The 24,720-nt window shown below is 53.6% G+C and overlaps 7 protein-coding genes; 3 read left to right on the top strand and 4 right to left on the bottom strand.

Annotated features, from left to right (window-relative positions):
* Positions 1–1,119: 1,119 nt before the first annotated feature.
* Positions 1,120–2,625, top strand: RCC_04509 (related to integral membrane protein; the record flags this gene model as incomplete). The annotated part of the gene is made up of 1 exon (XM_023769787.1): positions 1,120–2,625. The coding sequence occupies one exon, from the start codon at positions 1,120–1,122 to the stop codon at positions 2,623–2,625; it is 1,506 nt and encodes a 501-aa protein (XP_023625555.1).
* Positions 2,626–2,923: 298 nt separating this feature from the next.
* On the bottom strand, positions 2,924–3,455 carry RCC_04508 (uncharacterized protein; the record flags this gene model as incomplete). XM_023769786.1 has 2 exons in its annotated part: positions 2,924–3,083; positions 3,145–3,455. The coding sequence occupies 2 exons, from the start codon at positions 3,453–3,455 to the stop codon at positions 2,924–2,926; spliced, it is 471 nt and encodes a 156-aa protein (XP_023625554.1).
* Positions 3,456–4,939: 1,484 nt separating this feature from the next.
* RCC_04507 (related to Carboxypeptidase 2) lies at positions 4,940–6,790 on the top strand (the record flags this gene model as incomplete). XM_023769785.1 has 3 exons in its annotated part: positions 4,940–5,476; positions 5,543–6,573; positions 6,724–6,790. 3 exons carry the CDS (start codon positions 4,940–4,942, stop codon positions 6,788–6,790), a joined length of 1,635 nt encoding a protein of 544 aa, XP_023625553.1.
* A 577-nt stretch (positions 6,791–7,367) lies between these two features.
* Positions 7,368–9,862, bottom strand: RCC_04506 (related to extracellular protein SEL-1 and related proteins; the record flags this gene model as incomplete). XM_023769784.1 has 2 exons in its annotated part: positions 7,368–7,379; positions 7,433–9,862. 2 exons carry the CDS (start codon positions 9,860–9,862, stop codon positions 7,368–7,370), a joined length of 2,442 nt encoding a protein of 813 aa, XP_023625552.1.
* A 2,115-nt stretch (positions 9,863–11,977) lies between these two features.
* RCC_04505 (uncharacterized protein) lies at positions 11,978–13,267 on the top strand (the record flags this gene model as incomplete). Its single annotated transcript, XM_023769783.1, has 1 exon — positions 11,978–13,267. One exon carries the CDS (start codon positions 11,978–11,980, stop codon positions 13,265–13,267), a length of 1,290 nt encoding a protein of 429 aa, XP_023625551.1.
* Positions 13,268–13,621: 354 nt separating this feature from the next.
* On the bottom strand, positions 13,622–18,974 carry RCC_04504 (uncharacterized protein; the record flags this gene model as incomplete). XM_023769782.1 has 2 exons in its annotated part: positions 13,622–13,739; positions 13,804–18,974. The coding sequence occupies 2 exons, from the start codon at positions 18,972–18,974 to the stop codon at positions 13,622–13,624; spliced, it is 5,289 nt and encodes a 1,762-aa protein (XP_023625550.1).
* Positions 18,975–20,266: 1,292 nt separating this feature from the next.
* Positions 20,267–23,177, bottom strand: RCC_04503 (uncharacterized protein; the record flags this gene model as incomplete). XM_023769781.1 has 2 exons in its annotated part: positions 20,267–20,391; positions 20,444–23,177. The coding sequence occupies 2 exons, from the start codon at positions 23,175–23,177 to the stop codon at positions 20,267–20,269; spliced, it is 2,859 nt and encodes a 952-aa protein (XP_023625549.1).
* Between the last annotated feature and the right edge of the window lie 1,543 nt (positions 23,178–24,720).

The following is a 24,720-nucleotide window of genomic DNA, read 5'->3' as shown; positions in this document are numbered from 1 at the left end:
ATTCATCATTCATCATGGTGGGGTGGGTTGGACGCTCTCTTGGTCGTGTCGACGGAACTTGGCGGCAGCCAACGACACAACAAACTTGTCTGACACCCCGCGGAGGTTCCAGCTGCAGTCAGCATTTGGCTTGATAAGATGACGGCAGATCGGGCTGCATCCAAAACCCGAAGGTGATCGTCACAAGGCAGGTGAATGGAGATGCTGCAGATCGGCTGCCACATTGCAACATCGTCGCCGACTGTTCATACCATTGGATATGATCGGTTTGTCAGCTACATCACCGGGAGGTCATGTTCAAGATTTCGATTGCGCATACTTTGGGCACCATTGCTATCGCAGCATCACCGCAACGAAGCATGTATGCTCTCGTGATTCGTTATTGAAAGCGTCTTCAAAGAGCCGATCACTGCAGAAACTCGCTTCAAGACATCCGGCTCATGCAGCTAATCCTCGGGTAGATCAGCACGCAGCTTATGCTCTATGCAGCTTGTGCAAATCTGACAGCACGTCACAACATYACCTGTCATCAATGGTCGGTATCGCGCACGATCATGTGCTATCTCCGCTCGTGGAAAGTTCTCCCGAACGGTGGACAGCGAGATTTACGGAAAGCCGATGTGAGGGAGCGCGACGATCTATTAGTATTCATCTTTTGTATCCCGCTGAAACATCCTGCTGTTCTCCATTCAGTCATGCTCATTTCTTCCATCCTTCATATTAAGAGCGATTTGACTCAACCGCGAGTATAGATCGAACGCTGCTCCTTTCCTCTCAGTCCCCCCTTTTTCAGAACCTTCGAAAGAACAGAACCATCCCAGCCACCGACAAGAATTACACTAGAAACGATAGGACTCGGCCATGCGGATAAGGCTCGACTCGATTCTCCTTATACCCGTGATTCTTGCGGTGCTGCCCCTTGCTGGCGCTCACGATCACGGAGCTACGAATGTCGGGTCAAATACTGCAGGAAAAGCAACAATAGAAGAACATGATAACACTATGGCGATGGCCGTCAGTGCGGAAAGCTACTTTCGACACGGACAGCATGGTGGTTGGAATCTGGCGCATGCAACATTCATGATCGTGGCATGGACAATAGCCATGCCTCTTGCAGTGATGCTCAGTACGGCAGGATCCAGGTTCCAGATACCGGCCCAGGTTATGTTCCACATTATTAACGGTGTTGGCTTCTTTACTGGGATGGTCTATAACCACTCCACGCCGGACTTGTATGTGGGTAATGCACACCATTCGCTTGGCTGGGTTGTGGTAGCGTCTACAATAGTGTGGACGCTACTCTCGATATGTGTCACTTGCGGGAAGCGCAGAGCTACTGTGCGCGCTCCAGAAAAGCCTTCCCGTGCCCAGAACTTGGAGGAGTACGGGTTGCTGAACCAGTATGAAGGAAGGTTATCGAGAGACTCTGGCCATGGCACCGAGCGCCACTCAGAATCATTGCTTGCATCGCGACAGAACTCGTCCGACTCAAGCCATCCACAATTCAAAGCGACAACCGACGATCTGTCGTTGAGTGAAGAGAATGACATCGAAAGCAAGAAATTCACAGGACACTCGATTGGGTTTATCTCCAGAACCATTGGACGTCTACGGACCGAAAATACGTTGCAAGGCGCTCGTTTTGCGCAGACCTTGCTCGAGAAGATCTTGCTATTGCTAGGCTTTGTGGCACTACTCTCCGGCCTCATCGTATCAGGAGGGCTTTTCCGCGATAGGGAAATCTTCTCTGGTCTCGCACACTTCATCAAAGGTGGCATATTCTTCTGGTATGGACTGTTGACCCTCGGACGCTGGATGGGAGCATTCACGGAATTTGGCTGGGCGTGGAACATCCGCCCGCAGCCTCCTTTGGTGGCGAAGTGGAAGTGGAGAATTCCCTCCGCAGAATTTACGGAGTCATTTGTCATATGGTTGTATGGAGCCTCGAATGTATTTCTGGAACATCTCAACAATTGGGGCAAGGACTGGAGCGCGCAAGACCTCGAACACGTTAGTATCACGATACTGTTCTTCGGAGGCGGTCTACTGGGTATGCTCGTCGAATCTGACTGGCTGCGGAAGCTCATCAACACGCCCATCATCGTACAAAAGTGCGACAAGGAGGAGGAATACCAGGCGAGCGGGCCTCTTCGAACGGACACAGATGAATGGTCAGAACCTCAGACATATCGAGCTCCTATGAACCCAATGCCAGCTACAGTCATAATGCTGTTGGGCATGATGATGGGAGCGCATCATCAGTCCAGCATGGTCAGTACGATGATGCATGCGCAGTGGGGTGGTCTTTTCACAGCATTTGGCATCGCGCGGGCTACAACATACGTGCTGATGTATATCAAACCGCCGACATCGCATTTCGCTGGTAGACCTCCTAGTGAGCTTGTAGCTGCATTCTGTCTGACAAGTGGGGGCATCATTTTTATGAACAGCGCTTCGGATACTGTTGCTGCTATCGAAGAGAATGGGTTGGATGCCATGACTATTTTCACGCTTACTATGGGGTTGACGGGCGTCGTTATGACGTGGCAGATTGTCGTGTTTGCTGTCAGGGGCTGGGCAATACGGAGAGAGAGGGCTGCTGCTGGTAGGCCGTTGAGCTGGTGACACGGCAGAGCAGATAGAGAAAGAGAAGATTCCGACAGAAGCGCGGGACATGAAGTTATGTTCACTGATGTATGCGTATCCTTAATATCGAGCAATCGAGAGAGCGTCAAAACGCCCACTGCAAGTACGCCGATGATGATGGAGAATGAAACAAAGATACATCACAATGTTGTCCTTCTTTGGACTACTGTAGTTCGCAGTGTGTTGATATCATTTTTACAACTAGCTCATCGAAGATCAAACTTGATTCATGGCTGGCCACTGAGATTTTCGAACCTGCTTCGTCCAAAAGCAATCACTACGGCATCGTTTCAAACGCAACAACACCTTCAACTCCCGGCTGCCATTCATGTCTATGACCAGCGAAAAACTCATACTCTGGCACAGGAGCCTTTGGAAATAGGCCCAGGGCTACAGTGATCATGGTTGGATGAGAAGCCGTGGAGAAAAACAATGGACTAGAAAATTCCGGTCAGTATCTTCCAAAGGCGAAGCGGAGTGATAAACGGGATAGCTCACCTGCTACAAACAGAGCAAAAGTGTCTACTGATATGACCTCCACTACCGGTATTGGTATCGACGTAAACTCTCTCCAAGCCGCTAGGATCACTAAGGGTGACATTCTGCACGACTGTAGAAATTGCATGGACGCCTAAACCACCACTGAGCTTACGACAATTCATGCAGCAGCAAGTATGGCCGTTGCGTTTCGTGAAGAGGTTCTCTTGGTCGAGACGTATGGTTATGCTGCCGCATAAACATGATCCTGTCATGCCGGTGGTGAATTGTGAAGCTTCTTGCTGATTCGGGTTTCCGGTGAAGGAGGCCATGGTGAGGGAGATGTAGTTAGGGAAGGCTGGAGGATTCGAAGCTGAAAATAAGTAGTTGCTTGATGCTTTTCTGACTCATCTATGCAGGTCTKCATGTACATCAGGCTGAGGACTTCGTGAGCCTCACCTAGAAGATCATTGTGAGACGCATCGAGCCACCCTCCAGGGATGGATGCAAGGTTACACTCGCACACATCCCGGAGCAAAGGCGGTTCTGTACGTCTGCTCACAGGCCATACATCCACTTTTCCATGCGGCAGGTTAGATTTAGGGGTGTCTGTCATCTTCTCTGGAGCTTTCTCCTTTTCGAGCACTCCAATCACATCTACTCTACCCTGAGCTGGCTTACCAGAAAGCGAATGCCCCAGTCTACGTATACTCGATGCCCCGCGCAGAAAGCTGGCATATTCGCTTCTTTGGCTGCTTCCCAGCCATAGTCTCTCGATTCACCTGTCAGGTATAGAATAGAAGTTCCATCTTTAGCGGCGTTGATCCAGGTCTCAGTTCGAGCCACGTCAAGTACCCTCCGGATCTCATCTGTACGGATAGCATTCATGATAGCGACAGCACAGATGTTGGGCCCAACAGGTTCAACTTGGGAGCCACCGGGGCCCAGCAATGGCGAATGAAGTTCTCCAATGTCATCGAACTCTCGCTTCAAGTCCTTGGCTAGATTTGGTCTTGAGAGAGGTACACAGAGTCTAGTCACAAGCCCGGCCTTGAATACAAACAACGGAGGTCCAGTCCTATATGCCTTGATAGTTTGGTGTTTCAAACCACAATTCAAGCGCTCGTTGGAATCTCCTGAGAGGTTGGCAATGGCAATGAAGGCATGTAGGTCTAGATGGACAGCGTTTTGAAGAGGCTGACTATCGTGACGAGTTGTTCGTGTTGACAAGTATGATGATCAGTGTCCTCATCGGGAGTAGAAATGTCGGACATAACAAACGAGGCAAAGCCTTGATGAGCAGTCATTTCATGGGGCATCCATCGGCGAATGATGATGAGATTGGGGATTCCTTGGCAATGGTCTTGGCGAATCCAACATCACATATGGCTGTCATCTCCTGTCCGGTCATGTTCGACATCATCTTCTGTGCTAATCGTAGCAGCGACTTAGCGACACTGTTCCTTACCTCAGGCATCTGCTAAGTGCTGGTCTGCCACAAGATCGAGTGCTCATTGGCCCGCCTCGCGCCATCATGCCACATGGCAACCAAGCACGCTTGCCCAGGAAATGCCGAGCTGCGGCCAAGAGACGGTCATACTGACCATGGGCCTAGCGTTGCACGGTAGTATAGCATTGGCTGTCCTCCTTCCTACTTGAGCTCCATCACTGTGGCCGATTACCTGGGCGTACGTGACAATCTCTGCGACTATCCGATTTCGCCGTAGACGAACTTCCCGGATGTGAGGTTAAAAGGCAGTAGCGCCCGCATCGAGGGCAGAGACTCGGATGTTATTTCACTATCAAGCAGCCCACAATGTTTCTTCAAGCCCTCCCCATCGGGATCTCCCTGGCCAGCGTTGCTCTGGCACAATCGGACACTGCAGCTCCTCCAGGCTACACCTACGGAGGCAACTTTCTTGCGGTTGTACCGGACAGCGAAGCTGTATCTCAAGCATTTCCTGAGTTGAACATAGAACTAAAATCTCCATACTTCCTGAATCCTGAACGGAGGAATCCAGGCTTTGCCAATGGCACAGAAGGACCTACCAGTGACACTGAGCTGGAGTACTTTATTCGGACGCTTGCGAACCGCAATGACTGGCTCACATATCGTCCAGCAGAGTTTGTCTCCGAGGAAGGAAGAGGATTCCCTTATGTCTACCTTTCGGAGCCGTCACCCTCAGGCCTGGCCGCRACGACTAACAGCTCCAAATTGAAGGTCTATATTGAAGCTGCAATCCATGGTAATGAGCCAGCGGCTGATGAGGGTGCTCTTGCACTTCTTGGAAAGATGGATGCCAACCAAACTTGGGCTGCGTCTCTTCTCGAGAAGATGGACATTCTTATGCTCGTAAGTGGCGGTCCATATTGCGAACAGTGCAGGACAGATCGGAGAGCTGATGAGTAAACCGAATAGCCACGTTGGAACCCGGATGGTGTCGCCTACTTCCAACGGCGGATGTCCAGCAATCTGGATCCAAACCGTGACGCAGTCAAGCTTGATCGACAGCAGACTCGCGACATCTGGCGTCGTACCCACGAGTACGGTGCACATTTGATGATCGACATGCACGAGTATACCGCTTCCACAACCTTTGGCGAAGATGGCGAATATCAACACGCCGTTGATGCTATGCACGGAGTTGGATGGGACCTGAACGTCCACAAAGATATTCTTGATCAAGGCCTGAATGTTTTCATCCCAGCTATTGATCGTAAGCTAGAAGCCAAGGGCCTGCGGTCTGCACCATATGTCACCGGTCCTGCCAATGTCACTCCTCCCGTTTTCACCGAGTCAGGCACGGGAGCCAGGTACGCCGAGAGCAACGTAGCTCTAACCCAAGCCGTAACCTTTTTGTTCGAGACACGGGGTATCAGACTAGCGGCACAGAACTTCCATCGTCGTGTCGCAACACAGCTTTTGAAGCTAGAAGCTGTCCTCGAGACTGCTAGAGACAGCCCGGATCTACTMGACATCATCGAGAATGCCAGACAGGAGTTCATCAGCAGCACAGAGGATATTGTCGTCAAAGATGCCTCTGAGACGATCAACACGACTTATCCTCTAGTCCTCGCATCGAACGGAACCGTAGTCGACGTACCAGTGACTTTCATTCGGACTCCAACTCTAGCGAACTTCACCCGTWCCCGGCCAGAGGCATATCTTATCCCACGAACCTGGAGCGACATTGTGGAACGTCTTGAGATTTTCGGCCTGGAAGTCGAGACTTTGGAGCATGAGTTCCATGGCACCGTTGAAGTCTTGTCAGTCGCTACCAGCGAGCTTGCTACGGAATTGTATGAGGGCCATGTTCTGAATACCGTCACGACGACTGCTGCCCAGAAAGAGATTCATTTGCCCGCAGGTAGCTTTTTGGTCAGCACGAGACAGAAGAATGCGGCTCTTGCGTTTGCAGTGTTGGAGCCTGAAAGTCTCGATTCTTATGTGTAAGTGAACACTGCACGAGCTTCAGGGTGTCGTGCATACCCTTCCTCGACGTGGTCTTATTTCATGGCCGAGACAATCAGACACTTGAGGAGCACTTGTCGCCATTTTGTGGTAGTATCAACATGCTAACTTTTCTTTTCACCTTCTAGGACTTTCAACTTCATTCCATTGGCCGTGAATGACGAATACCCAATCTTCAGAGTCATGGCACAGTGAGCACGATGCCTTGTTTGCGTTGCACCACGTGCGTCTAGCAATGCGGGAACCAAGGCTGTTGATAGAAGGATGATTCAGCGAGATAAGACATCTTTTGTACAGTCTCAAGGACTTGCTTTCTGCAGAATCGAGAGGTCTAGAGCTGCTGGAACCTTTACTACTAGTAGAGTGGCCTGTAATTTTATGGAGAGAGCAGTGGAGGGTCATATCGACAGCTCTGGTAGAAATGTCGAGAGTCCAGCATGTAGCATGCATAATGAAGAGCAACTGTCACGAGCTGGAGGGTACAATGACGGTATGTCGCTACGAAAGTTGGTCCATGCGTTGTAGGCTCTAGTGCGAGCTCTTGCATTGCGTACTACTATATTCCATCAACACTACGATTAGCAGCGAGGTAATGCCCATCCAAAAACGCCGTGCAGAGCATCCAATTTGATCCATGCGTACAAGGTAAAGCCGCTCATTCGCTCACTCGATTTCCTGTTCCGAGAATTTGGTAGAAGTGAAGAAGATCCCAAAGTGTTATGCGTACTCGTTACAACAGCACCACACACAAAACCGTACCGTACACTGGACATCACATAATAACCTGAATGACAACGTTAGCCAGAGGCTGGAAACACGACACTGCACAATACTCACGCATTCCTTATCCTGATTGTGCGCCGGTACGCCCATCTCCTCAAATGTTTTTGGGCCCTTCCCAGGACCAGGCTTCTTACCAGCAGCTGGAGGGGGAAATGCAGGCGTGCCCGGCGTGCCTGGCGGCTTTGTGCTCCCAGGTCTGCTTCCTGTAGAGGTACCCGCCGACGTAATGCTCGACACTTGCGTAGCACTGCTTGTGTTACTTCCACTCGATACTACTGACCCTTCGCTGGGTCTGGAATGCCCATCGAATTTCTGTGCAGAAATCACATTTCCACGGCCATCACGGGCACGTCTGGAAGGCTTCTCTGCATTCCATGTGGGGTCAACGACAGGCGGACGGTCCTCCGCAGGTGCAATGAATCCGAGACCATTGCCGTGACTGGACGGTGGTGCGGTGGAAGTATGGGCCAACGAGCCGGGTCCTGGTGCTGGACGGAGCGGAGCATGTTGCATGCCTCTTCCAACGCCTCCATTCCCTGGAGGTCCAGAGACAATACGGCCAGCCATGTTCGGATGAGCACGAGGATCATTGGGGTGCAAGGKACGTTGCTGATCAAAGCCATTGGCGGGAGCAGAGACGTGTCGTTGGTCATAAGGCTGACTTGTCTGCGGACGCATGCCCGGGCCACTGGCAGGGAATGGTCTTGCACCTTGGGGCGCGACAGATTGCGATCGAGAATCGGTGTGGGTCTGGAAAGAGAAAGCAGAGCTCGGGCGATCAGGTCCGCTAATGCTGCCTCCATTGTACACGGTCGTGGCGGGCCTAGGAGGCTGCGGCTGGACATTGAAGAATCCACCGGCGGGACCACCGGATATCCGCGGAGGATGGTCTTCCATTGGATAAGGGGCTACTGATGCCGAACGTTGCTCAAGATGCGCGACGCGAGGTGGTCCGTCGTCTTCGGGATATGGTGTCGTTCCCCGGAGAGGAGGCTGCACAGCATTATATCCTCCTGCAGGCGCTTCATCGACATTGACCAGCCCTGGCTGCTGCTTCTGTCGTAGTCGATCTGGTCTCTGACCTCGCTGAGAGCCATACTGAGACTTTATCCTCGTTATGGCGACATTCTCGTGATCTGTTCTGGATAACACCTGTTTCTTGGCCAAGCCGTCYAGCCTGCCCTTTGCGTCGACATTCCCATGCCTTGCAGCTTTCTCGTACCAGTCCTGCGCGCTGCTGAGGTTGACCGGCACATACATGCCAATCTCGTGAAAGTATCCCATGGCGAATTCAGCAGTGGGGAGTCCGGTCTGTGCAGCCCTCTCAGCATAGATGTAGGCCAGCTCCTCATTTTTTGGAAAGATCTTGTCCGCTCCCACGAGAAACCATTTGCTCAACGCCATGTCTGCATCTGCTTCGCCTTGCTTGCTCGCCAGGGCATTGTAGTGCATTGACAGTGCCGGGTTGAATTCACAACCCAACGCCCCAAGCTCGTACATGGACCCCATCTTGGCTTGCGCCTTTGCGAATTTCATAAAGGCGGCCTTCTGAATGTTCTCCCTCGCCATCTGCTCGTCATACTGCAGCAAGCTGTCCGGGACTTCCACCTGTGGGAGCTGTTTCGCGAGCAGCATGCCATAGACGTAGGCACCTTGCGCAGCGTTTTCGTCGCAGCCTGCCGCAGATTGCTTGATCAGCTCCAGGCCCCGTCTGAAGTCTTGCTGCTGTCCGTGCTGTCCACGCAGGGTCATCATTCCGAGTCGATAGCAGCTTGCTGCATCTCCCGCGTCCACACCACGATGGTAGTGCCGCAGGGCCTTTGCCGGATCGTTGTAGGATTCGTATAGCATACCGATGCGGTACTCAGCACGCACGTAGCCTCTGTCTGCTGCCCGAGAATAGCATCTGAACGCCTCCTTCTTGTCCTCGCGCTGACCGAACCGACCCCACTCCAGCCACATGCCTCGCAGAAATTCCGCACGCGGATGGTGCTGATCTGCGAGGAAGGTGACGATATTCATGGCGTCCTGCTTGAGCTGGTGCTCCACTCGAGGAGTGGCCGGTCGTGCCAGATGCGGTTTCGCAGCTGCCAACCGCTCCGCCTCGTCGGAAGACACACCGCAGTAGGTCAGGGCGTCCTGGGCCCAGGCGAGCTGCATCTCCGGGTCATTGGAGTTGAGGACAGGCTGCCGCGCATTCTCCAGACGAGCTTCGAGCTCGTCATCCGACGGCGGACAGTTGGGTGGTGGATTGACGAGTTTGGGAAAGGGCGACAGATGTGGCGGCTCATACGGCAGGGTCAACGAGGCGGTGGAGTACCTGCCTTCGAGAGACATGTTCTGGATGCCGTCTGCCAGGTGCGAGGCCATGCCCGGGTCGACCCTCTGCGGCTCGGGGGCCATCAGCGGCGGCGCGACTTGTGGCATGTAGTACTCCTCGTGCAGCTCGCCCGGGGAGAAGGTGGCACTGGTATGCCACGACATGGCGTAGGTGGGCGTATGTCGAGGTGGGAGGGACGGAGCGAGCTCGGTAGGGTGTAAGTTAGGTAGATAATGATGGAGCCGCGTGAAATTGTTCAATGCGAGCCAATCTGTGCCACCAATTCTCAGCCGTAGTCCAGCGGGGGAAGACCTGGCAGAGCTCGTCGGCGCAGGGAGTGCTTGGGCATAGAGGCCGGTCGTTGTCTGAGACGACTTGGTACTATTGACAGGGACACACGCCCGCGCATGCGTCTCCCCCAAGCTCTTGGTTTGAGGCGCTCGGACCGGAATGACGACGACGTACCTGATTTGAACCAGCACTTCAAACTTGCATCTATCGCAACGTCCCGCTTCCCTCGCGAAAGTGCATATATGTGTTATTGCTGGTCGTTGAAGTGCGCACCAACCTGGACTGCTCGATGGACGAGAGGCGCAATGATGATCAGTGCCGGACGCACTCCCTCAGCTTTATCTTGCACAAGAGACCGCGTCGGGACTCGCGTACAGCCTCCGCCAGCCTCAGATGACACAAGTTGACACAGCCTGCCTGCTACCTGGCTCCGTTATTTCAGGATCACCGGGCCCCCGAAGCCATGCTGTTTGACCACGAGCTCAGCTTCGCTACTGCACGCCCGGAATGGAATGGAGAAGAGGTGCATTGTGGAGTCGGACCCGCAAACGAACCGCAGCGCTCCAGCTGTCTGTGAACATGTCTTGCTCTTTGACCCTCGCGATCCTCCACCACTTCTGGTATCGCGAGGCACATGTTCAGCTGGGTGGTGATGTGTGATCCCGCCCTGTTTCTGCTGTGCTGGACCAGAGAAAGTCTATTTCAACCCGACTGACTCAACTTGCCGGACCCAATTCTCGAGACAGGTGTCGGTGGCCGCCGCGATGGACCAGATTCTGAAACGTGTCTATGGATCGGCCGCACAGACTCTCGGCACCTGCTGAGCTCACGGGATGGATGAAATGCACAGTCTGCAGCAAGGCGGAGAATTCTGCGTAAGACACGTCTCGTTGGAGAAGACTTTCGGGGTTCAGGGCCGTGCCAGTGACCTCACTCCTGAAATCTGAGTCTCGCGGGGTCTGGAACGACCGGTCGATGCCTCCAGTCAAGCAATGGTTCCATGATTTTTGGAACAAGCATACTTAAGCTCGCGGGTGGTAATCCCGCGGAAACGTTTCGCGGGATACTATACTATTCTCGTCAACACTCACACGTGCTAGAGTTCCGTCAAAGGTGGTAAAATGAGTCGCGAACTATGTAGTGCCAATCTAATACAGATTTGCTAATGSGCTGGGGCTCCGATGGTACAGAACCCGCTTTCCGGACGGTGAACTGTGGTCTGGTCAATGCGATGCGATGCTCTATCTTCATGCCGTCTGAAGGCCGAGCCGCCGACTGCACCCGAAGAGTTTTCCCAAACCTCAGAGACATCATGGTTACGAGTGGAGTAATAGGTCATGGACGGCGGAAGCTTTGTTGTTTGCTCAGACTGTCGTCCAATGAGTCCTGTGCAGATCCTCCGCTGCCGAAGCATTTACAGCTTGACCATGGCGGGTCTGGGGTCGTTCCGATAGGATGCACCTACCCTATGTTCCCTGTGAAGCATCTCGTCGAAGCGCTAAGCTCAACGCCATGTCGATGGGGCGAGGGGTCATCGATGGGGGGGAGTATTTGATGCTCTTCGGCCGACCGTCGACAGCGTGGTGACATGTCTTATGGCGAGTCTTGTGACGAGCCTTGTGATGAGGTCGGGCAAGTGAAAATTTCTCGGAAGGTTCCTCGTTGCGCCTGTCATATTGAGGTAGGCTCCACTCCAGCGATGTGAGAAGGAAGGCACATCTTGGAAAGTTCGAGTTCAAGTGCAACCTAGGCAAGCGCTACAGATTTCATATTTCTCTATCTTTGCCATGACATTCGCGACCAAGTAAACGAGAAGTACCTCAGGCATGCCATCTTGAAGCTGCATTAATGAATTTTCATTCACCCACCACTAAAAGAAAGCTTAATTTCGAACTTATCCCATTCACTGCGCGGCGAACTTACCCGGACATCACGACCAAAATTTCTAGCTGCCGCATCCAGCCTCCCACACAACAACCACCACCACAATGTCATCACCCGACTCGGACCCATCCATGTCGCCTTCCCCACGGCCGGCAGTAGACCGTCCCCAGGCTGCACCGGCGGCGCCATGCAATCCCTGCGACAAAGTCACCCGCGACACCGATGATAGCCCTATGGCGGAGGAGACCATCGCAAACGCCGCTTCCACAAACAAGCCGCGATTCTGTGGCCATTGCAGATCGTCGTCACACTACACCGTCACCTGCCCTCGGACCACCTGCGCGGACAGGGAGCTCCGTCTCCACAGCCTCGAACCCTTCGCGCGGGCCGTTCTCAAGAATGGGGTGCCCAAGAATGCGCCTTGCTGCTCGAAACACGCTCAGTTTGATCATAGCCAGCTGACACGCGATCTGGGCTGGATTCTGCAACATCGTGCACTGATGCCGATGTGTGTCCGATGCGCCAGCAAAGAGCAGAGTGAGCTCGATTTGAAATTTGAGGTTGATTTTCGTGGATCACTCGATAGCTGTCACTGCGCCGCATTCGTCTTCGACAACGACGTATGCCAGTGGTGCGCCGTCGAGGAGCTGATAAAACGCTGTCGAGACTACATGTCCGTCAATACGATCAAGCTTGGCCCGGATCCTGGCAAATCTGTGTCGTACCTCCGTTGCGAATGCCGGAAAGCTCCCATGGGAACATCGTATGGTGCGTCGTCATCGCCGCTACTTGTCCGCGAGGTTCTGCGATTATGCGCGGGCTGTACAGGAGTCGTGAATGTTCCATTGCATCATCTGAACGGAGAATCTCACCTGTCGTGTATTCCTGGCACACCGAGCAGAGCACTACTTGATGAACATGGAATTGTGGCGAAGAGCGTGGAAGCGCCTCTTGTGGGAATGAACGACACCGAAACGTGTATAGGCCATCCGGTACGAATAGTGGCTCAACGTATTGTTGCTGTTAAGCACAAGGACAAGCGGAGGGAGTCTGCGGGGAGGCTGCCAGGATCGGGGGACACGGGACTGCGATCTCAGGCATCGGGGGGAACAACAACACAATCAGATGCCTCGAGAGGGGTGGTAACACGACCGCACGCCTCGGGGGGATCATCAACACGATCGCATGCCTCGGGAGGAGTGGCAATGCCGTTGCAGGCCTCGGGAGGAAGCGCAAAAAGATCGTCGGTACTCGACGGGACGCCAAGCACCCAGCAGCAACAGGCACCAGTGGCGTTGATGGTTCCGTCGACTCCCACCCATTTCTCGAGCGATGGCAGGGAGAAGAACAACGCAACAGGGCAGCTGAACCAGGGCTTCAGGTTTCCTAAGTAGCGGGTGATGGTATGTCCCCTCGATGAGACCAGCACTTTCTTTGACTCAGCTCAGCATGCACGGCGTTGCATGAACAGGCAGCTGAACGTTTGAACGATTAAATGCGACATGACATTTCACAACTCTTTTCAATCCTGCAATGAGCTTCTTCCTATCCCAATCTCATTCTTCGTGCATTTGTAAGATCTCTATCGATCGTGATTCGTTAAGATATTCCAACGCTCGCTCGCTCGCTTTACCAACAACTAAAGGATATGTCCATTTTTTCTCACTCATAAGTGGATAAGGTATCTCCACAGTGAGCACATGCCATGATAGATCTTCCATCTTCAACCTCCCTACTTCCATCCTTCCTCAAAAGGCACCCCGAATCTTCGCATACAACTCCGTGTCCAGGAAGTTGTAATGCGGGTCAAAAATACAAAAGGGTGCTCTCAGCAGTGTATCAGCCGTCGGCCTCTCGCCAGGATCACTACACACGGGTCAGTCAGTCTTGTCCGATAACTCCCACAACTCGACACCGGATGGATACTCACATTGTAAAACAATCATACATGAAACTCAACGCCGCAGGCCCCACGACCGTGCTAACGTCGTCTGGGATCGGGGGTGCCTGGTTCAAACTTCCGAGCTTGTAGATAGCTCCTATGGCTTCTTCTTTGCTCCAAGGTCTACGCCCAGCAAACATTTCCAGCACAACACACCCCAGAGACCAGATGTCTACTTTGGCGCTGTATCCTTGGGTACTCATGAGTCCGTCATCAGAAGTAAGCGCCTGGCTCTGGGCACGAATGACTTCGGGCGCCATCCAGAAGACGCTGCCTTGCATGCTATTCGTGATGTCGTTATGATAGGGGTTCGCACTTCGCTTTGAGATGCCGAAATCGGAGATCTTGCAGGTACCGTCGAGATCGAGAAGAATGTTGTCTGCCTTGAGATCTCGATGAAGAATTCCTTCAGAGTGGAGGTATGCCAATCCGCCCAATGTCTGTCTTGTCAGGGAGGAGACGACTGCTTCCTCGAACTTGCCGTGCTTCCGCAGACATGAACCGACGGAACCACCAGAGATGTACTCCAGGAAGATGGAGATGCTGTATTCCTTCTTCTCGCAACCGAGATACTGCACAATGTTGACGTGATCGAGGTGCTGCATCGTGTCAATCTCCTGGTCTAGCGCCTTGACCATCTCGCGGATCTTCGCCGGGTCGGCGTTTTGAATCTTGTGGTTGACTTCGACCTGCTTTACAGCAAGCAATTCACCCGTGGTGGTATTCATACCAAGGTATACACGACCAAATGTGCCCTTGCCAATCAGCTGACCACGCATCCATTTGAATGTGGGTTGACGTTCTGGTTTGACGTGTTGAACGTTGCCAGCCGGAATGTTGTCTTGAGGAATGGTCTCAAGATTGTTGATCAGTCGACTGCCGCGCTGGGGTTTGACCTGCTCGATCTTGGCACCGAACATCTTGGTGCTCTTTCTCCTGCTGATGCTACTTGACACGTCATTTCTCAACGTGCTGACTCTGTTCGCCAGCGGATTTGGGGGTGGCGGCATTCCGATGGTACTGGGGTGGCGACTGGACGCGAGCGAGGATGTCGATGGTACACGGGACAAACCAGCAAGGTGGGAGTAGTTGTTCTTCACCACATCACGGATACTCTTCGTCCTCCCAAGACCCCCGGACTTGCGGATACTGCGATGAGCCACAGAGGATCGGGTACCAGCACCGCCTCGCAGGGTATGTTCCTCATCATCGAATGTCTCTTCGGACTCGTCGGCACTCGATATTGGAGTGACACTACGGGTGGAGTGCAGGTCCCCAGTAGAAGCTGTCGATGCTCCGGTGGATTTGTCAGTAGAAACTGGACTGGCATCTGAACCTTCTGCTCCTTCACCCATGGGCTGATCAAGATCAACGTTTGGGAAGAAGTTGTCAAGTCGCTCTGCAATATCTTCCACAGGAGGACGGTTTGCCCACACATCGCTCATAAAGCTCTCCCTTCTGCCGAAGCGGGCCGACGAGTCTGGCGAATCGGTCGACCATGGACCTCCAGATGACGTGGAATGCGGGCCATGGAGCATGTTGTCAGCTTCGTTGACATCCATATCAGGAAGCTCGTTTTGCGGAGCGAGTTTTGGTGAGTCGAAGTGCACGTTTGGGCGAGAAGTCTTGAKCTTGAGCTCCGGCCTATTCGGCGAGCGACCAGGTGAGCTACCAATGCCGAGTACTCTGTGGCTCTTATTCCTCACAGGAGTCGCAGCAGCGGATCTCTTCTCCATTTGTTTCGCCAACGGAATGGCGAACAAACCATCGTCAGAGTCTTCATCAGAATCGTCGGCTCCGATGTTCGGGGACGGCGCGAATGCAGCTTGATGCTCTGGTACATTGAAGCTAGGTCCGCGCTTGCTCATGATCCTTCCGAGAGACCCTCCCAAAGGTCGACTGGATGACGGGCTAAGCTCAGGGCTTTGCGAACGGCCCTGGGCTTGTAGCTTCGCAATCATGGGATTAGATGGGGTGCGCAGAGTGAGGTTCGGTCTTTGACTTGCTTTGAGAGTGTCCTCATCATCCTCTTCGTCCTCGTCTTCATCGTACGCTGGCACCTTGAATGACTGCCCGCCTTTGGACATGGTAAATGGACTACGCGGTGCGTTGGGGCTTCCTTGATCAGGATGAAATTCATCATCATTCGGCGACTCTTGCACGGTGAAAGACCTTTGCAGATTAGATGATGTAGCCGGGGCACTGTTCGGTTGACCAAAGATGCCAGCAGTTTTGCCAGCACCAGCGAGCGCAGCACCAATACCTCTGCTGGAAGGCCTTCTGACATTTTCTTCGGGGATAGAGTCCCCRGAGCTACGATTGCGAGGCTCATCCTTCTTTGGCCAGCTCGTGCGAGTTCCAATGGCCTTCTTGGTGAGACTGTTGGCCTTGACGAGAGTGTTGGTCGGCTCGGGGACGGGCGGTGCTTTACGCATGGGTTGGAAATTGACGTCGGTCCGCCTTTCGTAATCCACCGAGCCTGAAGATGCAGGTCTGTGGAAAGAAGCTTGCCTGTCGAAATCATGCACAAGTGCTGCTGTCCGGGGAGTGTCGAAGTCGTAAATCTTCCCACMCTTGCCGTTATCTACAAGCTGCGATCTACGATGTGCTTGGTAGTCCAGTCGCTTGCGTTCAGTGTCCTTTCGATGTTGTTCTGCCCTGGCTTCCAACAAGACCTGTTGCTGGTCATACGGCAGACTCTGGAAGTCTTGCTGCAACATACTTTCCTGCATCTTTGCGGCTTCTTCGCTTTGGTTGACACCCTGCTGCGCACGAGAACGAGCAGAATCCAACAAGCCAGCGTGCCTTAGCGCCTCAATCGTTGCGTCATCGTACGATTTTCCGGACACTGATGTCTGCTGCACCTGCGACGGGGAAAGTCCCATATCGGCACTCTCCAGAGGATCGGGCGTGTTACCCGGTGAGCGCACATACAGTTTCAAACTGCCCGTGGGATCGGCCATCTGTGTTCGCGCGGCCATTAGCATTTCGTCTGTGAGCTCTGCTTCGTGCTCCTCCCTGCCAGGGGCTGTCATGTAGACGGCCATTCCTGGCTCCTCGGCAGATATCCCTAGGTTGTAACAAATAACAGTCCGAAGCTGATCCGCTGATTCAACGTCGGTTATGTCCATCAAGCGGTAATTCCATCCGTCGGGAGTGACAAAGATGTATTTCTTATCGCCTTCACGGGCCTTTTGCCGTCCCCTGATATCAGCGGGAACGCTGTCAGTAGAGTCGATGCTGACATTCTTCTTAGACTGTGCAGCTGTTGCATCATTGAGCGAGATGTCGGAGGAGGCGGCTTTGTGCGAGTCTGCGTAGGGGTAGCGGTTGGCATGTGGGCTGGATGGATGTTCATCTTCAGGAGATGGGTGTGCATCATCCCGTTTCCCACGTCTCAGCTTCGCCCAAAGTCCCCGAGGCTCCTTGGCGCTCTGAGGATCGCGGCTTGACTGCCGTCGGGCGCTGCTGTCCGTTGGCGGAGGGCGCGATCCATCTTGCGCTGTGCGCCCGACATAGTCGTCCGCCGGCGGTTTGCTATGCGGGCTGTCATTACCAGAGTTCAATCCAGCACTCGAACGTCCACCCTGTGTGTCAGTGCTCGGTCCTCGGAAGTGGCCGCCGCTTGGGAAGCGATTATGACCGGTCCCGTTTGACAATGGCCTCACATTGACCAATCCGGGGCTTTGCTGAGGACTGACTTGATACTTGCTGTTAGCACTCAAGTCTCCTGCACCGCTAGGAGACTGGTGTCTTTTGGGGTCATTCATCGAGGCAAGGTGGTTTCGATGGTCGGAAGAGTCCAACGTGATGGATCGATAGCCACCTGGTACTCTGCCCTGCGCTGGCTGCACTGGCATCGCTCTACCAGGAGAGTCATCTCCGCCACCTGCTGTGGTGGGTGTTGATCCAAAGGCGTTGGTATCTCTCACAAGGCTCGGTGACGTGTCGTCGATTCCGACACTTCCATGAGCACGGAGGGGAAGTCCAGCAGTGCCGGTAGATGTCGCAGTCTGGGGTGTACCAGTCCAACCATATTTGATAACATCCCTGACCAGTCTGCGTAATCTGCGTCCTTCCTCACGCTCCTTTGCCTGATCCCAGACCATGCYATTCGCGGTGCATTCCCTCGCGACTTGTGGAAGCACAGAGTGAGGCAAGAACGCGATGTTACGTTGCCCACCGCTTCTTCCAATGTCCAAAAATTGCGTGCCCGAGACATTCAAATGCTGGAAAGCAGCCTGCCACTCCCTCGAAAATGCGTGTGATGCCAGAAATCCCTGAATTCGGTCTGGGGTCCACTTTGAGCCTTTGGGTGAGCTTGGCATATCGCTGGAGGAGGCAAGATCACGATTCCCATTGCTCTCGGCACTTGGTCCGGAGGTCACGTAAGTCGGTCGGTTCTGCTCGACTGCAGGCGATGTGTGTTGCTCAATCTCCTTGGCCGGCAGGATCATGTTCTTCCTTCCCGTGGGCGTCGGGGGCGGAAAATTGGTGTGCGGATGTGGCGGCGCGGATTGTGTTGGGAGGGGTATTTGCTGATACTGGTTGGAAAACCAAGTTCCGTTGGCGTCTTGGTTGTAGACTCCCTCAAATCTCTGCAGATAGCTGGCGTCGTGACTGAAGTCTTCCGATGCGCCGCGGTAGTAGCTCGGTTGAGGAGCATGGCCCGGCCGCACTGGCGCATGCGGAGCATTGTTCTGGGTATGTAGACCTGGTATCCCCACGCCTGGTCCAAAGCTCAACCCATCTGGAATGTACGTAGCGGATGTCAAGGGCGCATTGTCATTCAGCGGTGGAAGGTTGTTGTACTCGAAATAGACGCTGGGATCGTATGCTCGTGGCTCTCGCGGCTGGCTTTGCGGTGGTGGTGGCGGATAGCTAGGCTGCCGATTCCAGTAGCTATTGGGCTGACCAGGTGGAGGCGGGACGAACGGTGCATGCGTCTGCGTGGCACTCATGGGCATCCGCGGCGGCGGCGGCGGGAACTGCAGGTTCTGCGACTGCTGTGCCTGCATTGGAGGCGGCGGAGGCAGGTAACCGGCGCCTGCGCGCTGCGAGTCGGCCGCATGGCGTGGAATCTGCCATGGGTTTTGCTGTTGTCCCGCGGGCGTGATATTCCCTGGTGTGCCCCGTCGATAGCCATCAGGGACTTGCATTGTCGTATGGCATGAGGGAGAGTGGTGGTATGAATATGGTGGTTTGGGTGGTGGTGGTTTGTCCTCTCTTTCGGATATTCTTGCAGGTGTTGATCGATATACCTCACAACAGCATCCTCACTGTATTCTACCCCTCAACCCACACGTAGGTAGTCCCCACTCCCTCGTGTGTAGTGAAGAAATATTCCCGTGTTCTTCCACGCCTCTAAGCGCCAGCACGATTTCCCACCTCTTTTGGTCCCAAATCCAATCTTCTCTCGATCCCTGCGCTGTCCTGTTCGAGACTGGTTGCTGGAAAAGCTATAGCTGGATAGCTCTGTATAGGCCAACACGATTCGTTACGAGGACGTGCGGTCAACGGTCCATGCTGTCCGGCGCAACGAGGTGGTCGCGGACAATTCGTCTCCACTTCCACGACGACGGGATCGTCCCTTCTTCCGTCTTCCGACAGGGTCTAGGTAACGTCTCGCCTACCTTCCATGGTTAGCTCCAATCAATACCACCCTTGCAACAACACTGGTTTGGGCTGGAACTACATTGGAAAATGTCTCAGATTGATTATTGAAAACGCGAGGTCACAACTGCATCCAACTTGCACCGGCGGCGACGGATGTAACCAAATCGCAGCTTGCCTCCTGTCTCCAAAATTGATCTCTCAGGAAGACAGCCGCAAAGAAGCCCCGTTGTGTTTCCTGTTCTGCACGCCCGACCGGATTTTTCTTTTGGAGCGGTTCATTGATCTCTCCTGGTTCCTTGGCTCTTGTGCTTTCGCCGAGAAATGGTTCACAGGGATGCTGCATGAGCCTAATCAAGTTCTTGGGATGCGTGGAGGGTTAGGGTTGGGGTATGCAGATTCTACACAAAATTCACCATTAAATCAGTAAATGTAGAATTATTACTTCCTGTAGTATTTCGGCACACCCTTTGGTGACGAGTGACATTCTGCTTTATGCTACAACTTCTGCATGCTGGCGGTCATTATGCTGGCGGAGTTGCGCTTGTGCCTCGAAAGTACCTACCATGTAGGATTTGATGCCACAAAATGGGAGTCAAGCTTACGGTACTTCATCCAAGTCATTCAAGCAAACATGAATAGGGAACGGCCTGATGATTTGAATCACTTATGTTCACTCACCCTGGCCGGTAATAAAATGTCCGAATGATTGAACTTGCAGAAATGCATGACATACATTGGTATTTCATCCGTCTAACGCACGTCCTAAACTACAGAGACTATTCCTCCATCATCATGAAATTAAACTCCTAATCCTCCACCCGCTCCCCTCCCCAGTTCACGCCGATGAAGGAGATCTCACGCAAGTGTTCGCAAGCGTATCGCAGATGACAACCAACCCATTCGTGATCTCCCCACTCTGGTAGGAGTACACCACCCCAACAGCTTCCCCATTCGCGRCAACTGTCAAAGATTAGCGTCGTGACWCGAGGAATGGTAGAAGAGGAGGACTTACAGCCTTGCGCGCCCACGGTGGCAGTATCACCGGGATCATCCATTTCATAGTAAKTAAAAGTAGCCACACCAGGGTTGGCGTAGGTGTAGCCGACGGTCCAATGGAACACGACTGCTTGTCCAATTCTCGTGAGATAAAACTCGTACGTGACTCCAGTCTCGGAGAGTTGATAGTAAATGCCGTAATCGTCTTCGCCCGTTGGCTTGTTGAGGTCATCCCAGAAGGGGAACAATGCTGAGAGAGGCGTCTCGTTGTCTGCCTCGGTCACTTGGGTGGTAGGCAGTGTTTCGGCGTTCTGATATTGCGTTGCGCCGTCGATGATGGATATGAATCCATTGGTGGACGCGAAGGTGTTGACACTCGATTTGCCGTACAAGACCATGGGCTGCGGAAGGACAATATCGCAGAAGGCATCGTCTTGCTCGGTTGCGACATCTTCTTCTCCAAAATCGCAACGAATTGGCGAGGAGAGAACGAGGACGGTGCTGCTGCTGGAAGGCGAGATCYCCGTTGTGGATGCCGTGGGGTATGTATCGGGGACAGGTGTGCTAGTGAACACGGGATCAGGGAGGGGCGTGGACGAGAATACTTCCGGAATGGATGTAGTGGTTGGGTATGTTTCTGGAACAGGCGTGGTGGAGAACGCGGGAGCTATGCTGGATGATTCCGAGTAGATTGGCGGCACATCTGTCGGGACCGCAGTTGAGCTCGCGACCTCTGGAGTGAAAGTAGTGCTGAAGATGGCCGGGAAAGACTCTTCAGTCGGCAGACTCGGCACTGAAAATGTGGTGGGATAAGTGTCGGGATTAGGGATGGACGTGCTTGGAGTACCAGTCTGGGCGGAAGTAGTTCCAACAACGACGCCCCTGACACGCACACCGACATAACCTCCACTACCGAAAAGGAAGCCGCCGGCAGGCTTCAGATAGCAGTACGTGTTGGCAGCTATCCATGTAGCGGCGGCGCAACCTGCGGTCCTGTCGCAAGCTCGAAGACAGGCGTCGAAGCTAGGAGTGTCGGGAAGGGGAGTAAGATCGCCAACGTAGTCACTGTCGCAATAGATCTGGTAGGGCTCCCCATTGCTGTCAGCCAAAACAGTACCATCCGCAGTTCCTGGGCATGAAGAGGCCGTGAGAGTGGCGACTGCAGTGCTCGAGCTCGAGCTTGATGTGGCCGTCGAGACGATGGGTGGARCAATCACAGAGCTGAGAACTGAACTGATCGGAGCCGGGGGTGATGAATAGAAGCTGGGGAGAGGAATCACAAAGCTGCTACTCGGGATGTCAACCGGTACAGAGCTGATGATACTGCTACCAGCCACCGGGGTACTGGATGTATCATCGGGAGCGCTGTATGAAGGAGCGATAGGCCCGGCGGAAGTGATGATCGCCGTTGTTGCAGCACTAGAGAGTGGAGCGCTGGGAATGCTGATCGAAATTCCAACGCTGGAGGGGATTGAAGAAAAGGGGATAGAAGAGATGCCTGCAAGGGTGGACACAGCCGAAGAAGATGGTGTTGCTGCGTAGGATGGCGGTAGACCTGGAGTACTGATATCCACCTCGCTGGATATAGCGATAGTCGAAGAACCAAACACTGGCGGGTTGATGGGTCCTATGGGCGTCCCTGGATCACTGTAGATCGGCAATGAAGTGGTCACAGGTATCTCAGTGGTCATGGTCATAGTCACACTACCACTGGTGGATAGGAACACGCTGGTAGAGGTGTACATCGACGTCGACATAATAGGAGCGATTGATGAACCAGCTGGAAAGGAAGTCGCGGGTTGAGGGGCTGTCGCGGAGTACTCAGGGGGAGTGGGCCCAGCGCTCGATATGCCTGCTGCGATGGAAGAGCTTGCGGGAAGTGGAGGGTCGCAGGCTCCAAACGCTGATTGGCAGCCAAATCCACAGTATTCATCTGTGTTGCCGCAAGCATTGTACTGGCTGCAGCACCTCCCAAAGATAATGCCGTCACAGATGCCCGCAGATGCACCACAGTAACCATTTTCAGTTGGTACGCCAGTAGGAGTCGGCACATTTACCTCCGTTGTCGAAGGAGTAGCCGTAACTCCGCCGCCCATMGAAATGACCGTGGAGACGATGGTGGAAGTCGTAGGCTCCAGTACTAGCTGGCCTGTGGATCTGACAGCAAACGTGATTGCCTGCCAGCTGGAGTCCACGATCCCTCTGAAATACGTAATAACATCGATGGCTCCATCCTCAGCCGCAGCCGTGTAGAAGTCGCAGGCACCGCCGGCAAATGCGCTATTGTTCCATCCAATCTCGAGATTCCGAGAGAAGAAGGTGGTGGTAATAGCCTTTGCGACGGCAGAGAGGGCAAATAAGGCACTGTCTGTGTTCGGATCGGCGGATATGTATTGACCGTCGACGCTTTGCAAAGTCCCGTTCAGAATCCTGTATGCCACGGCCTCGCTAGCATTCGTCGTGGTACGGCCATTGGCATTGATGTAGGTAGCATTTGTTGCCTGTCGCCGACGAGCAGCCGCGCCAGGCTGAATTTCTATCACGAAGGGCGTCCCTGCGTTGACCAAAGCATCGGAAAATGGAATTGGGGCAACGGTGACAGTCGACTGCACGACGGTAACGGAGCTGGTTCCGGTCGTGTATATCGCGCTGCACGAACTTGGACGTTGCGTGATTGTGATGACCTGTGAGAGGACCTCGAGCGGCGCGATGGTAATGGCAAGCGTGAGCGCCGCGCGAAAGAAATGCATGTTGCCAATTCGCGAATGGCGAGTGTTGGGGAGTGTAATTTCGTTTGTAGAGAGTGTGAAACTTMAATGAGTGACTGATGTCAAGTGCCAGAGCAGCGAAGCAATGGGATCGTATAACGAAATCCAGGCAGCCTGCCTCGCGCTATGTGGGAATGAGATGCTGGAATGGAAAACAAACATACCTGCCCGCCATACTGGCAATCTCGCATGCCAGCCGTGGAATGTGAAGTTGACCTGGACTATCTCCTGACTCTGTGCAAAAAACCTGCGAGCGAGATGCGAAGGGCGTTGATGTTTTACGGGCTGTGCGCATACAGCCATTAATATGTCCGGGACGTGAGCGCTGGTCAGGAATACTCGTTGAATGACCTGCCGTCATGTCATGTCATGAATGGGTCRGGTCGCAAGCGTCGCAGAGGCGCAAGGGATGAGACCTTCCTGCTGTCCGAGAAAGATGTGAAAGGAGCCTTTCAGTGAGCAAGTCCATGCTTTTTGAACATGAAGCGTTGCCAATGTGTCTGGTGCGGGACGGCAGAGTCGTTGCATCCCTCGTTCTTCCGCAACGATGAGGTGGATGCCTGAGGTGTCTATGCCTGTGCCACGCTCAAAGTGTTTCGAAGGATCTTCATCGGTTCGGACGGCGAAACGGGCAGAAACACGCTGCGGCGCCGGTATCCAGTCGCATGGCTCATGACTCGACGCTCCCACCTCGCTTTTATTTGAGTCATCAGGATATGCGAAGTCGTTCGACAGACAGGAGACAATCGGACCATCGGCGTGGCGTGGCAGATGTGCAGGCAGACTCAGTACTCGCCGTCGAATAGGTACCTCATGTTGTCACAAAGGGTCCACGCGTCGTCATTTGATGGGAGTGGGAATTGCTTCGGACTCAAGAACAAAACAGAACAGAACGGCGCATGGTGGACATTTGTACGAAGAATACGACGGCAATTTCGTTGACACCAACACCCAGCTTTTATGCTTGTACATGTACATAGGTACCTTATGCATGTGTAATCCTTGCAAGCGCGGCAAGCATAGACACCGAAGCCTCTCGGATCCGGATACCCTTCGCTCCCGCATCGTAGCTACCTTAGTCGCTTGAAATCCAGCAACTTGGGTGCACAAGGGTCCTCAATGAACTTCCATTCCGGGTTGTGTTGTGTTCTGCCTTTGTGCAAGGCGACGCATGTGGGTCCGAACCCTAACTTGCGGAGAATCCCCCGGATGTAGCCCAATTGGGAGCACATCTTCCTTCGGATAGCCATACGAGCATGGCGTTCTCGGTCTTTCCGAGATGGCTGAAAATTGTTCCACTCGGCCTGGAGCTGGGCAGACGTCAACAATGATAATTCAACGAGTTGAGCTGCGAGGGAAGTCTCAAGCAACGTGGCAAGGTGCGGGCCGCGGTGAGATGATGGCGTTCTTGGAGTAACTACAGGCGGCGCAAGCACGGCAGAGACGCTTGATGATGTGAGAGGCAGATTGGCGAGACCAGGCGCCGCGGAGGGCTTTGTTGCTCGCACGCCGCGTCTGGTTCATT

The sequence above is a fragment of the Ramularia collo-cygni genome, assembly GCF_900074925.1.
Source record: "Ramularia collo-cygni strain URUG2 genome assembly, contig: RCC_scaffold06, whole genome shotgun sequence".
NCBI lineage: Eukaryota > Fungi > Ascomycota > Dothideomycetes > Mycosphaerellales > Mycosphaerellaceae > Ramularia > Ramularia collo-cygni.
Note: the sequence above shows the minus strand (reverse complement) of the source record. Positions and strands in the feature narration are given on the sequence as shown.